Consider the following 15,352-nt stretch of genomic DNA (forward strand, 5'->3'; position numbering starts at 1 on the left):
GCGCGGCATTTTTATTCAGGCGACGCTTAAGGGAGCCCGGCCGTGCCAGGTGCATTGTGGGAGCGGCCCGGGGTCCGTTTTCGGGAGGCGGCGGAGGGCGCAAAGCGAGCCGGTGGATCCATAAAGAACCCAGCCAACCCGCAGAGGTAGAGGAGGGGCTGAGCTGTGAGGAGAGCGGGGCCCAAGAACCAAGTCTATGCGGGAGTCGTTTAACCCGGAAAGTTACGAATTGGACAAAAGCTTCCGGCTAACCAGATTCACTGAACTGAAGGGCACAGGCTGCAAAGTGCCCCAAGATGTCTTGCAAAAATTGCTGGAATCTTTACAAGAGAACCACTTCCAAGAAGATGAGCAGTTTCTGGGAGCCGTTATGCCAAGGCTTGGCATTGGAATGGATACTTGTGTCATTCCTTTGAGGCACGGTGGGCTTTCCTTGGTTCAAACCACAGATTACATTTACCTGATCGTAGACGACCCTTACATGATGGGCAGGATAGGCAGGATAGCATGTGCCAATGTCCTCAGTGACCTCTACACAATGGGGGTCACGGAATGTGACAATATGCTGATGCTCCTTGGAGTCAGTAATAAAATGACCGACAGGGAAAGGGATAGTGATGCCTCTGATTATCGAAGGTTTTAAAGACGCAGCTGAGGAAGCAGGAACGTCTGTAACAGGTGGCCAAACAGTACTAAACCCCTGGATTGTCCTGGGAGGAGTTGCTACCACTGTCTGTCAGCCCAATGAATTTATCATGCCAGACAATGCAGTGCCAGGGGACGTGTTGGTGTTGACAAAACCCCTGAGGACACAGGTGGCAGTGGCTGTGCACCAGTGGCTGGATATTCCTGAGAAATGGAATAAGATTAAACTAGTGGTCACCCAAGAAGATGTAGAGCTGGCCTACCAGGAGGCAATGATGAACATGGCGAGGCTCAACAAGACAGCTGCAGGACTTATGCACACGTTCAATGCCCACCGGGCCACTGACATCACGGGCTTCGGGATTTGGGGCCATGTGCAGAACCTGGTCAAGCAGCAGAGGAACGAGGTGTCGTTTGTAATTCACAACCTCCCGGTGCTGGCCAAGATGGCTGCGGTGAGCAAGGCGTGTGGAAACATGTTTGGCCTTATGCATGGGACCTGCCCGGAGACCTCAGGCGGCCTTCTGATCTGTTTACCACGTGAGCAAGCAGCTCGATTCTGTGCAGAGATAAAGTCCCCCAAATATGGTGAAGGCCACCAAGCATGGATTATTGGGATTGTAGACAAGGACAACCGCACAGCCAGAATCATAGACAAACCCCAGATCATCGAGGTCGCACCACAAGTGGCCACTCAAAAGGTGAATCCCACACTTGGGGCCACCTCTTAATCTAGACAGAAATAGCTGTTTGGTTTTGATTTTAAATAGATCTGTTTCCCTTACCACTTCAACAAAAATCTCATTGTGTCTACACATCGGGGTGACCTTAGGTCTGTTTGTAAGTGGATACAATTAATAAAATAAAATCCATTGCCTTTTTTCCTGTTACATTAACTGAAGATGCACCTAATCTTGAGGCAGCTTCTGAGTTGAGAATTATATTGTTATCCAATACTGTTGATTCATTTTGAATCTTTAGACACTTATCTCTTGCCGCATAGGCTCTTTTTAAAGGTGCTTTCACATAGCGCAGACATTACCAGTAGTCATGTCAGATAGCAGTTGGTGTCTTCATTTTATGTATATTTATCATATAAGTCTGATTTTTTTTTTTTAAGCGTCTGGAATGGTTTTCTGGAGAGACAGCATTGGTAAGTTACACATGACGGTGTCCCAGTCATAAGAGGGTTGCATGATTCCTTTGAGTGTTTGATTTGAAAAGCCTAGTCTTGTCTCTCAAGAGCATCTTGGGCCCAGAACATTCTCCAGTAGTGCATTCAGTTCAACACAGCAAGTGCTTCTTCACTGCATGGAAAACCCTTTGAAGACAAAAAAGAAATCTTATTTTTTTTTTTGTAGCCTTCCTGATATTTACAGTAATATCATTAACTGTTTTATCGATAGCAAAAAAGGATACTTTTTGCAATGTAATTAGATGTTCTATAGTGCTACAAGGAATTGCCTTCCGAATGGAGATTCATGTATAATACTCATTTATAATTAAATATATAATTATGCAAATAATTTTTAAATATAATCAATAATAAAGACTGTTCTGTGGATGGTAGTGTTTAATACATTTTCTATTTTGTATAGTGATTTCAGGCCTTTTGTTTTCTTAAAATCAGCAGCTGTTTAGCCTAATTCTTAGCATTATTTTGTCCTTTGCGCCAGTACTTTTTTGTGCATGCTTTTTGTGATCTGTGTTAAAAACCTGCATTGCCAACATTGCAGCTCGAACTTAAAACTTGTTATTCAAATAAATATTTAATTTTTTAAATTGCTCTTGTATAATCAGATGCCCCTTTTAGTATTATTTTAGAAGCATTGGGAGGGTTTTGCCTAAAGTACAATTTATCAGGAAAAACTAGATTTTAGTTTTATAAAACTTTTAAGTCTTTCATGGGACCTATATTTTCTTGAATTTAATTTTGTAGTTCTAGAATAAATAGGCAATCTAAAAAGGTGTTATCTGTGTTTCGTAAAGTGGAGGCTTCCTTATATTTTAACCTACTGAGCAATGAGGAGGGATTCCTGTCACTAAGCACAAGAGCACTGGATCCTCGAGTGCCCACCTTCATGAGAGAAAAAGCAGCACATCCTGCATGTTTCTGATGCTTCCTGCTCACAGGCATCAAAGCCGCACGTGTAAACTGACTTCTTGCCAAAGGAAATGACCCCTGGGAAGATCAAGCTCCTGGAAGAGGCTTTAACTTGGACGCGACCTCCTCTGGGAACCAGTGGGCAGGGCAGCCTTTATGCATGTGTAACTGGACCTCCACCCATAAGCATGGTGTGCAGGTTGGAAGAGCCTGCTATGGAACTGAAATTGATTGGACATTTTATAGGAATTGATATACAGATGTTGGTCCTCAAAAGCTACAAACCAGTGGTCTGCAAAATAAAATGTGTTGGAAACCTCTGAGTAAAAAAAAAAAAGAAAAGAAAAGAAAATTTGAATATTGCATTGATATTAGGTGATATTAACTGGATCAAGTGTGCTAGTGTCATTTTGTGTATGTGGGAAAATTTTTTTTAAAGATGACTTCTAAAGTATATAGGAGTGGACTGTCATGAAATTTGTAATGTACATTAAAATGCATCATCATAAAAAGTGTGTTGAAAGAAAAAAGTGAAAGTAGCAATGCAATTCCAAGAATAATTTTCTAACATCCACTCACAAAAATATTAAATTCTTTATATGAAACACATGAAAAATAACGCAAGTATATCTATCTTTTAAGATTCATCTCAAATTTCGCCTCCTTCATCAAGCATTACTGAAGAGTAGGAAGCTTGTTTACTACTTCTTTTATCCACTGGGTTGCTTGCTCCATGAGCAGACTTCTATCTCGATCTTTATATTTTCAGCTTGTAGCTGAGTCTGGTAAAGAATAAGAACTCAATAAATATTTGTGAATAAATAGGTGAATATTTCCACATGGTATTTATATCTTTATATGTCTATGTCCCCCACCAAACAGTGTTGTACCGCTAGGAAAGAACAAAGTTTAAGAAATTTTCTTAAATCTCTCTTTCTTACCCTTCCCTGACCCTCACTAGTGCCTACGAAAGAGTCTGTGACAAAGTGTATTTGTTGTTGAATTGAAGTAGGCAAAAAGATGCGATAATGGAAGCAATTTTATTATTTAACAGAATGTGGAGATCTCAACCAGAACCTAGTTTTTACTACTCATACTAGGGTTAGTGATCTCAAGATCCTCTGGAATATATGAGGCTTCTCCCCACTTGTGGCTGCTGCTTGTTAGTTTTTCAAATTAAGATGCAGAAAGTAGGCCAGGGGTGGCGGCTCACACCTGTAATCCCAGCACTTTGGGAGGCTGAAGTGGGTGGATCACAAGGTCAGGAGTTCAAGACCAGCCTGACCAATATGATGAAACCCTGTCTCTACTAAAAATACAAAATTAACCAGGCATGGTAGCGTGTGCCTGTAATCCCAGCTACTCGGGAGTCTGAGGCAGGAGAATCACTTGAATCTGGGAGGCGGAGGTTGCTGTGAGCCGAGATCGTGCCACAGCACTCCAGCCTGGGCAACAGAGTGAGACTCCGTCTCAAAACAACAACCACAAAGATGCAAAAAGTCTGTTTCTTATGTAGAACCTATTGGTGCCAATAAACTTGACATGTTTCTTTGAGTGGACAATGGGTATAGAAAGGACAATTTTATTTCTTCCTGCTATAGGAGCGGAATATGATGATCAGACCAGTCAAAGGGAGAAAGAAGATGATAAAGTCTTTCCTGGTGGAAGCCATACATATGTCTGGCAGGTCTTGAAAGAGAATGGTCCAATGGCCTCTGACCCACTGTGCCTTACCTACTCATATCTTTCTCATGTGGACCTGGTAAAAGACTTGAATTCGGGCCTCATTGGAGCCCTACTAGTATGTAGAGAAGGTAAGTGTATGAAAGTGTATGATTGAGATGAAATAAGCAGAGAAGTACAAACAACTGAATCTATCTATAACAGTTAGCATTTGTGTTCCTTAACCTGAAAGAGGCTTCTTTACTCTAGCATCATGCTCATAGAAAGGAGAATAATCCAGTTTCAGAGAGAAGCAGATATGCATTCTATATAACCACAGTAAATTCTAAGCTGGGATCAGGAGCAGCTGAGTTCCAGACTTAAATCTCTCTCCTCAAAGCATTGCTGTTTCCCTCTTCAAATCTGTGGGCTTTATCAGTAGTGATTTCTACCATCCTCTGACTTTTGCAAACATTGAGCTAAGTTCCTTGAAAGCTTCATGAAGGTGAACACATATAGACTGGTTCAGGTGGTTAGTTTGTCATCTGCAAACCAAAAGTATGTAAAAATCTGAGAAAAGTCAGCGTTTATTTGTATATGTTATTGAAAATTAATTAATTGGATTGAATTAATATATTCTAAAAAATTCTAATCAAACCTGTTTTTAATTTATACCTTAGCATAAATTAAATTAGGGAAGTAAATTTTGCATAATTTGTTTTTCGTTCTATTTTTTTATGGTGAAATCAGCTTCACTGTACCTTTTTCTTATTCCGGTTATCTTTTACTGCGTAACACCACAATTTAGTGGCTTAAAACAACAACAATCACTTATTATCGCTCATGGTTTCTGTGGGTCTCATGGAATTTGGGAGTGTTTTGACTTGGTGGTCTATCTAATTGTGTCTCATGAGGCTGTAGTCAAACAGTGGCCAGAGCTGAAATCATCCCAGAGTTGACTTTATTCACATGTCTTTAACCTTGGCTTGATGGTACTGTCCACATGGTCTCTCTCACATGGGTCTTACAGGGTAGCCAGACTTCTTATATGGTCCTGAGAGAGCCCATTAGAAACTGTTTCACGTTTTCTAATGTAACCTTGGAAATCACTCACATAACACACATTCTATAGAGGGGGACTCCACCTTTTGATGGGGAATAGGCAAAGAATTTATTAACAGGAATCATCATAGTCTTTCTGAATGGTGATGAATGTGATTCAAAAAAAGATGGGAGTGGGGAGTGGAGAACATGAGAAAGGTTTGTAGTTTATAATAGTTTCAGATGAAAGTATGATTTTTCATATACTAAGTTCAGTTTCATAGTCATAATGAGAAAGTACCAAAACCACAGTGTGTTATTTATGAGATGTAAAGGCTAATTGAACAATGACATAATCAAAACATTAGTGTTTACATATGACATATAAAGAAATAAGTTAAAAACCCAAATAATTCTTTGACACAGAGTTGAATTAAAGAGTCAACAGAGGTTCTAGCTCCGGGTAAAATGGATAAACACACTCCACCCTTTATTTCCCATTGAACTTATCTATAAAACCTTGACAAAATGCAAAGCCCAGATATTTAAAAATTTCTAAAAGGCAAATAGAACAAGTATATAGAGAAAAGGCACTAAAATTCAAAGTGTTACCAAACTTGTGGGGGAGTATATGTTTTTCCCCACTCTAGTATTCCTTAACCTGAATTAAAACATAACTGGAGACTTGGAAGTGAGTACTATGTTGCAAAGAGAGCTCCAGGAGAAACTCTCTAGGGTTTCAAGGAGTGGGAAAGGTAACTCTAAATGCACAGAGAGCATGGAAGGGGAAATCCCCTAGGGTTTTTGTCCTCTTTTCCACCATTCTCTCAAGCTTCAGTCCAAGGTTGCCTGTGCCAATGACAGTGGCTGGCAATAGAAGCCTGCACGAGTAAAAACTTAAGGAGGGGAACATTATCCTTCATTCAGTACAGCTACAGATCTAAGACACTGGGGCAAAAGCACATTACTTTTCTCTCTGTCTTTCCCCTTCCATTGCTTGACCTTAGCTATGATGTAGTTGTGGAAGTTGGAAGCTTCTGGTTAGAAAACCAAAAAAAGGAGCTCACAGAACTGAAAAGTTTATAGATGACAGAGAGAAAAGATCCCAGGAAAGTAAACCCATAAAGTTGTGCATTAACTCCTGGATTTACCCCCAACCTACACATATCTGGATGGAATCCTAATTAGCATGCTGAAGACTGTGAAACTGAGATTTCCCCTCACGTACCAGACTGGCCACCGTGTTGGACTCGATGGCACGGCAAAGGGTTTAAAACTGATCTGACACTGAAACCACAGACCACATAATAATAATAAATGTTTGGTTTATATCTAAAGCAGGTCTTAGAGGGAATTTTATAGAATTAAACACTTGTATTAGAAAAATATCAGCTCGATAATCTAAATTTCCACCCCAGGAAACTAGAAAAAGAAGAGCAAAGCAAAGCAAACCCAAATCAAGCAGAAGAAAGGAAACAACAAACTATAGAGTGGGAGAAAATATTTGCCAATCACATAACTGGTAAACCCAGTCCTAGAATAGGAACTAAGTTTTCTCGGTTCAGTGGGGGAATCTGAAATATCCCCAAGATTTCCATTAGCCAGTATCTCCAAAATTCCATTCTAGGGTGTGATTTGCTAGATAGAGAATAGTGAACACATCCTTTGTTTAATCAACCAGTGATCACAAGGGACAGCAAAGATCACTATAATTCAACAAAGTCAGATTTATTGGCTAATGGCAACAAGAGACTGTGGACACCTCCCTAAACAAAGGAAAATACTATATAGAGTTAGTAAAGAATTTGGGGGAAGGGTGGAGGTTAGGTAATATTTAGATGAAGCACAGTAGAGTTGTGTGTAAAGAAATAACCATGAGGTCTAGACTGTGAAGTGTCCTGGTTAACTAAAAAGTTAACATAGACATGAAATGTTAAGTCAAGGCATCCCTTACCTGAAGCTTGAGCTTTAAATTGAGCTGCTTCTTCGTGTCAAAGTAATTTAGATGACCTAGGAAAGAATGAGATGTTTCATTCTTATTGCTATTAGTTCCGACATTTCTGGCAGGCTGTGAATTCCGAGAACAAACAATTTAATTGAGTAAGAAAGCAAGAGATAATCAAAGCAAATAGTTGGTATTCAGTGAGTTTGTACAGTGGCAACGCGTCGTCAGGAGAAATGGTGTTGTTAACTCTGCAGTCAGCTTTACCTATGTCTCTTACCCAGCCTGATGAGTAGCAGCACACATACTGTTACCTTCTTAGTTCAAGCTAATTTTTATTTCTAAGCATTAAGGGTGCAAGAGAGAGAAAGAAAGGCAAAATGTCATAAACAAAAATCTTTCTATTCAAAATAAGCCTGCAAACAAAAGTTCCCAAATTTAAAAAATATATAAGGCTAAGAAAGATAGCCAACAAGCTCAACAGTTAAAGCATGAAACAAGCTAGTTTGTTCCATTAAAAACTTTAGCTATTGATATACACGGTATTCATTTAAAATGTCAGTATAATTAAAAGCACTGTGGGCTATTGAAAAAAATATCATGAGTATAGATGTTTAATATGGACAATTATTATTTTACTCAAAACTTTTAATTTACAATTGCAGAAGTATAAAAAGTTACAAGAGTAACAGAAATTATGTATATTAATTGCTTTTTTCAGAAGCAATGTGTACTGTTGCTGTAATTTTTATTTTTCTCTGTGATGTGTGTGTATGAGGGCTTGTATTTTGTAAATGTTTTTAATTTTTTTCTTTAGTAATTCATTTTTATCGTATTTTACGCAAGTAGTGGTCTTCATCAAAGTTGAAATAAAAAAATTCTTTGTTCCAGATAGTTTTAGAAACACTGGTATAGGAGACCTGACAACAAAGCAAAGTTAAAAAGAGACAGAAGACTACATTTGTTCTTACTCTCAAGTAACTGATGAAGAAATGTCTCCTGCTAGTGACAATTTCCTACATGAGATTTTAAAATAGAAGATAAATGTTCTCACTTCTTTTTCAGGGAGTCTGGCCAAGGAAAAGACACAGACCTTGCACAAATTTGTACTACTTTTTGCTGTATTTGATGAAGGTTAGTGAGTCTTAATCTGAATTTTGGATTCCTGAAAGAAATCCTCTGCTACTATTAAGAGGAGGTGATTATAGAAAGGTCATAAATTACATTACTGTTCAGGAATGAAGGAGATGGAGTTAACAATGAATTCCAAGAAAACAAAATGTAACCTCAGTTCCATTGGCAGCTATGAGGTAAGAAGATAGAGGAGGTGGATAACGGATCAACCTCATCCCCCTCATTAAGACCATCAACAAATACTTTGGGCTCTACTTTCTAAATGCTTTCTCTTATCTTCATCTATTATTAAGTGCACAACGTTTGGCAAGTTATTTAACCTCTCTGTGTCTCGGTTTCCTAAATTGAAATAATAGTACATTTTTCATAAGATTGTTGTGAGCACTGAGTGATTTCACTTAAGTAACCTAGAGCACTGTGTGGCATAGAGTAGGCCCTCGATAGTGTTAGTACCTCTGCCTCCTCCTCCTCCTAATGTAATCATTATGTAATCAATAACAATAACATAATCTTCTTCTTGCCCCCTTATCAATTTACATTGCCATCTTCTTAATTGAGGCCCTCATGATCTGTCTCGTAACTCCCAAAGGAAGCTTACTGAAGTGAGTATCTGATCTTGTCACTCCAGCCTCTAAAATACTTCAGTTTGCCAGGTGTGGTGGCTCATGTCTGTAATCCCAGCACTTTGGGAGGCTGAGGTGGGTAGATTGCTTGAGCCCAGGAGTTTGAGACCAACCTGGGCAACAGGGTGAAACCATATCTCTACAAAAAAATTAAAAAATCAGCTGGTCATGGTGGCAGGTACCTGTACTCCAGCTACTTGGGAGGCTGAGGTGGGAGGATCACTTGAGCCCAGGAGGTGAAGGTTGCAGTGAACTGTGATTGCACCACTGCACTCCAGCCTGGGTGATAAAGCCAGACCCTATCTCAAAAAACAAAACAAAACAACAAAACAAGTAAAATAATTCAATTTCAAGGTAAAGTGCAAAATGCATTATCTATTCCCTGGTGATATTTCCAGCCTTGTTGTGTTCCATTTCCTGCCTTATCTTCCATGTCACCCAAACATGTAATGCTTTTTCTTACATGAGACCTCTGCTTATGCAGTTCCCTCTGCCTAGAAAAATCTGTCTCCCTCTTTACACTAAGCAAGCTTCTCCTTTTTCTTTAAGTCTGACTTACTTCAGTTATCCCCTTCCTTAATTCCTTTTCCCAGGATGACCTCTAGTCTGGATTAGATGCCTGCTTATATTTCCACAGCATCTTGAGCTTACTCCTTATCATACTATATCAGTATTTTCTATTTTATTTATTTAATATTTATCTTCTTTGATCTCATATCTTTTTCCCTTCAAGCAAAGTGAAATTTCTTCTCCTCTCTGCTCCCTATAACAGCCTACTCTCATCTTTATTATATCACTCTTTACTCTTTATTATAATTATCAGGTTCTCTGACTATTCCAGCTAGAGTGTAAGCACCTTGAAAGCACAGGCTGTATCTTCCTCTCTATCATTAGTGCCTACAATCAGTAGTGCTCAATAAATATGTGTTTGAATGAATGAACAAATGAATGGCTGCCTCATAAAGTTTCAATAGTATTTCCAGTGCTTCAGCGCTTATCAATTTCAGAGACAGTGTTAGGGAGCTTTCAGATTCCTGTGGTTTCATAAATATAAGCTGGGATGAGACAATTATAACAGAGACAGGGACTGACAGACAGCCTTTTTCCTGGGACAATTTTCTTTCTTCTTTTTTTTTTTTTTTTTTTGAGATCGAGTCTCACTATGTTGCCCAGGCTGGAGTGCAGTGGCAGAATCTCGGCTCACTGCAATGTCCACCTCCCAGGTTCAAGTGATTCTCCTGCCTCAGCCTCCTGAGTAGCTGAGATTACAGGTACATGCCACCATGCCCACCTAATCTGTGTATTTTTGGTAGAGATAGGGTTTCACTATGTTGGCCAGGGTACTCTCAAATGCCTGACCTGAAGTGATCCACCTGCCTCAGCCTCCCAAAGTGCTAGGATTACAGGCATGAGGCACTGCGCCTGGCCCCTAGGATGATTTTCATAAGGTTCCTTTTAGATAAGTCAGCTAATAAAAAGAATTTAATCCTTATGCCTCAAGCTAACTAATTTTCTGTCTTCTGTTATTTTCTGTTCCCACTTACTGTCATGGACAAATAGAGGGAGAGAAAATCAGTTCGAGCAAGAGATGTCTGCCTTTAGATAATTATCTTCTCCCTCCCTCACACTGACTTTGTGAGGATAAGTGCTCTGTGCCTACTTTGCTGACAAAAATGCTTAAGGTGTGAGCACACTGGCAGTGGGGAAGGAGAAAGGGGAGGGGGCTCATTCATGAGACATATGCTTAGCTGACTCTATTTTTGCCTTCTCTCTCATCAGGGAAAAGTTGGCACTCAGAAACAAAGAACTCCTTGATGCAGGATAGGGATGATGCATCTGCTCGGGCCTGGCCTAAAATGCACACAGTCAATGGTTATGTAAACAGGTCTCTACCAGGTATGTACACATCTGCTCAACAATCCTCAGGGTCTTCCAGATTCAGCACACCAGAGTTCTGTACTTCAGTTCACTAACAGCTCTGCATCCCAGAGGATATTGCCCACTGAATGCTTTAAGATCTCTGGCCTCTGGGGATCTTAATGTATAGTAGGCAATTTTTCTTGCCTTTTCTTAATGTGAGTGGGCAACCAAGGATGAACAGACATTCAAAAAGAGCCTAAAATATTGAAGGGATATGCAAAGATGAACAAAGAAAACAATAATCCTAGAATAAAAAGAGCTATTGCTCAGAACAGAACTCATCAGAAACTCTTACTACTATTTTCATAATGATTCAAGAAGATACTGCATCAATAAAGTAACAATAAAATGATTTCCAGTTTTAAAATAGGGGCACAGAGGCAGGCTCGCTTTACTCCCTCCCACAGAAAACCAAAACCAAACATACAGCACCAATATCTACACCAACAACAAGCCAGAGCTCACATGTGAGGATGAGACAGTTCCCGGAACCACAGAGAAATTCAAAACCTTTGACAATCAGACTTCCACATCCATGACTCTCCTTCTTCCTATTCTGCCTGGCACCAAGTGTATAGAAAATCTCCCCCAACTCACGATTTCTACACTGAAAAAAGTGTCATTGAGGTGTTCAACCAACTTCTCCACCTTCTTGGGTTCCCTGGGAGGAGATTTGTCCTTGCCTTAACCCACAGAAAACATCATGACTGTCTGAAGGCAGAAATATCCCAGAGTACAGGCAGAGACAAATGAGGGAGGAAGGACTACCATCCCCAGCCCTGGAAATTCTACTCTATAACTTCACCAAAGGACATACAAATTCAGAATGGCCGTTCAGCAGCACCATGCTGTAGCAGGTTTATCCTACAGGTCACCTTGGCATGAATCCCTAGCCGGCCTTCCAATACTGCTAAGATAATACCTTTGGGACCTCACCCACTTGGGACAGGCAGGGCTCCGACCACTTACTAGACCTGAGGTGGCCAGGCGCAGTGGCTCATGCCTGTAATCCCAGCACGTTTGCGAGGCCAAGGTGGGTGGATCATGAGGTCAGGAGATCAAGACCATCCTGGCTAACATGGTGAAACCCTGTCTCTACCAAAACTACAAAAAATTAGCCGGGCGTGATGGCAGGAGCCTGTAGTCCCAGCTACTCAGGAGGCTGAGGCAGGAGAATAGCATGAACCCAGGAGGCGGAGCTTGCAGTGAGCCCAGATCAGGCCACTGCACTCCAGCCTGGGCGACAGAGCCAGACTCCGTGTCAAAAAAGAAAAAAAACCAAAAACAAAAACAAAAAAAAAACTAGAGCTGAGGTGAACCTGGACTTAGGTGCCACCTAGAGCCAGAAAAAAGGAAATTCACTAAGCAAATGTATCCAATAAAACAAAAACAAGTCAGAGAAAACTGAAATACAAATAGCTAATCCTTCAATGTAAACACATAGATGTATATCCACAAGAAACAATAACAAACAGGCAACCATGAGCTTCCCAAAAAGACAAAGCAAAAACCCAGTGACTAACCCTAATGAGATGGCGATTTGTGAGCTCTCTGATCAATAATTCAAAGTAGCAATTTTAAGGAAATTCAAAGATACCTAAGATAACACAGAAAATTGATTCAAAAATTTCTCAGAGAAATTTAACATAGAGATTGAAACAATAAAGAAAAACAAATCTTGAAACTGATGACTGCATTTGATGAACTGAGTAGATCATTAGAGGATGAAGCAGAGGAAAGAATCAGTGAACTCAAACACTGGACTCATCTTGCAAGAAATGCTAGAGAGTTCTACAATCTGAAAAAAAAAAGAACACTAATATGCAAAATAAAACTTTTCAAGTATAAAACCTAGTTTAATTTAATTTTACCAACTATAATATAGTTGTTGATAGATGTGTCCTTTGGGCTTCATACTACAGTTATGAGTGGATTGCACACCACAAATACAGTAATAGAGTATTCTGAGTGTGCCCATGTATTTAATTTTACTAGTTGGTAAAGCCTGTTAGGATATAGGTAATATAAAAATATGTAAATTTTTGTATTTTTAGTAGAGATGGGGTTTCACCGTATTAGCCAGGATGGTCTCGATCTCCTGACCTTGTGATCTGTCCGCCTCAGCCTCCCAAAGTACTGGGATTACAGGCATGAGCCACCACGTCTGGCCAAGAGGATATAACAGTTATAAATATCTATACACCCAAAACAGGAACTCCCAAGTATATAAAGCAATCATTAATAGATCTAAAGGGAGAGACAGATTGCAATACAATAATAGTATGGGACTTTAACACCCCAGTCTCACTAATGGGCAGATCATCCATACAGAAAATCAATAAAGAAACAATGGATCTAAACTACACACTAGATCTAATAGTCCTAACTGGCATTTACTGAACATTTTACTTAACTGCTGCAGAATACACATTCTTTTCATCAGGACATAAAACATTTTCCAGAATACACCATACCCAAGGCCCCAAAACAAGTCTGTACAAATTCAAAAAACAGAAATTGTATCAAGTATCTTTTCTGACCACAATGGGATAAAACTAAAAATTAATAACAAGAGGAACCTCAGAAAATACATAAAAACACAGAAATTAAACAACATGCTCTTAAACGGCCAATGGGTCAATGAAGAAATTAAGAAGTAAATTTTATTATTATTATTATACTTAAAGTTCTGGGTTACATGTGCAGAATGTGCAATTTTGTTACATAGGTATACACGTGTCATGGTGGTTTGTTGCACCCATCAACCTCATTAGGTATTTCTCCTATTAGATATTTCTCCTAATGTTATCCCTCCCCTAGCCCCCTAACCCCCACAGACCCCAGTGTATGCTCTTCCCCTCCCTGTGTCCATGTGTTCTTATTGTTCAGCTCCCACTTACAAGTTAGAACTTGCAGTGTTTGGTTTTCTGATCTTGTGATAGTTTGCTGAGAGTGATGGTTTCCAGCTTCATCCCTGCAAAGGACATGAACTCATCCTTTTTTATGGCTGTATAGTATTCCATGGTGTATATGTATCACATTTTCTTAATCCAGTCTATCATTGATGGTCATTTGGGTTGGTTCCAAGTCTTTGCTATTGTGAATAGTGCCGCAATAAACATACGTGTGCATGTGTCTTTATTGTAGAATGATTTATAATCCTTTGGGTATATGCCCAGTAATGGGATCACTGGGTCAAATGGTATTTCTAGTTCTGGATCCTTGAAGAATCGCCACACTGTCTCCCACAATGGTTGAATTAACTTACACTCCCACCAACAGTATAAAAGTTTTCCTATTTTTCCACAACCTCTCTAGCATCTGTTGTTTCCTGACTTTTTAGCGATTGCCATTCTAACTGGTGTGAGATGGTATCTCATTGTGGTTTTGATTTGCATTTCTCTGATGACCAGTGATGATGAGCATTTTTTCATGTGTCTGTTGGCTGCATAAATGTCTTCTTTTGAGAAGTGTCTGTTCATATCCTTTGCCCACTTTTTGATGGGGTTGTTGGATTTTTCCTGGAAAAGTTGTTTAAGTTCTTTGTAGATTCTGGATATTAGCCCTTTGTCAGATGGATAGATTGCAAAAATTTTCTCCCATTCTGTAGGTTGCCTGTTCACTCTGATGATAGTTTCTTTTGCTGTGCAGAAGCTCCTTAGTTTGACTAGATCCCATTTGTCAATTTTAGCTTTTGTTGCCATTACTTTTGTTGTTTTAGACATGAAGTCTTTGCCCATGCCTATGTCCTGAATGGTATTACCCAGGTTTCCTTCTAGGATTTTTATGGTCCTAGGTCTTACATTTAAATATTTGATCCATCTTGAGTTGATTTTTGTATAAGGTGCAAGGAAAGGGTCCAGTTTCAGTTTTCTGCATATGGCTAGCCAGTTTTTCCAACACCATTTATTAAATAGGGAATCTTTTCCCCATTGCTTGTTTGTGTCAGGTTTGTCAAAGATCAGATGGTTGTAGCTGTGTGGTGTTATTTCTGAGGCCTCCATTCTGTTCCATTGGTCTATATATCTGTTTTGGTACCAGTACCATGTTGTTTTGGTTACTATAGCCTTGTAGTATAGTTTGAAGTCAGGTAGCATGATGCCTCCAGCTTTGTTCTTCTTGCCCAGGATTGTCTTGGCTATGCAGGCTCTTTTTTGGTTCCATATGAAGTTTAAAGTAGTTTTTTCCAATTCTGTGAAGAAAGTCAATGGTAGCTTGATGGGGATAGCATTGAACCTATAAATTACTTTGGGCAGTATGGCCATTTTCATGATATTCATT

At 39.5% G+C, this 15,352-nt stretch overlaps 1 protein-coding gene and 1 pseudogene across 2 annotated transcripts in view; both read left to right on the plus strand.

The window, feature by feature from the left end:
* F8 (coagulation factor VIII, procoagulant component) overlaps nt 1–15,352 on the plus strand; it is a 200,315-nt gene that overhangs the window by 34,982 nt on the left and 149,981 nt on the right. The window contains exons 4-6 of the mRNA XM_011963208.1: nt 4,351–4,563; nt 8,460–8,528; nt 10,931–11,047. Of these exons, the coding sequence (XP_011818598.1) occupies nt 4,351–4,563; nt 8,460–8,528; nt 10,931–11,047 (399 nt within the window). The remainder of the gene's footprint in view (nt 1–4,350; nt 4,564–8,459; nt 8,529–10,930; nt 11,048–15,352) is intronic.
* On the plus strand, nt 7–2,133 carry LOC105527023 (annotated as a pseudogene). The gene has a single exon (XR_001004181.1). The product of XR_001004181.1 is annotated as a selenide, water dikinase 1 pseudogene (transcript).

The sequence above is a fragment of the Colobus angolensis genome, unplaced genomic scaffold (assembly GCF_000951035.1).
Source record: "Colobus angolensis palliatus isolate OR3802 unplaced genomic scaffold, Cang.pa_1.0 Scaffold601, whole genome shotgun sequence".
In the NCBI taxonomy this organism is placed as follows: Eukaryota; Metazoa; Chordata; class Mammalia; order Primates; family Cercopithecidae; genus Colobus; species Colobus angolensis.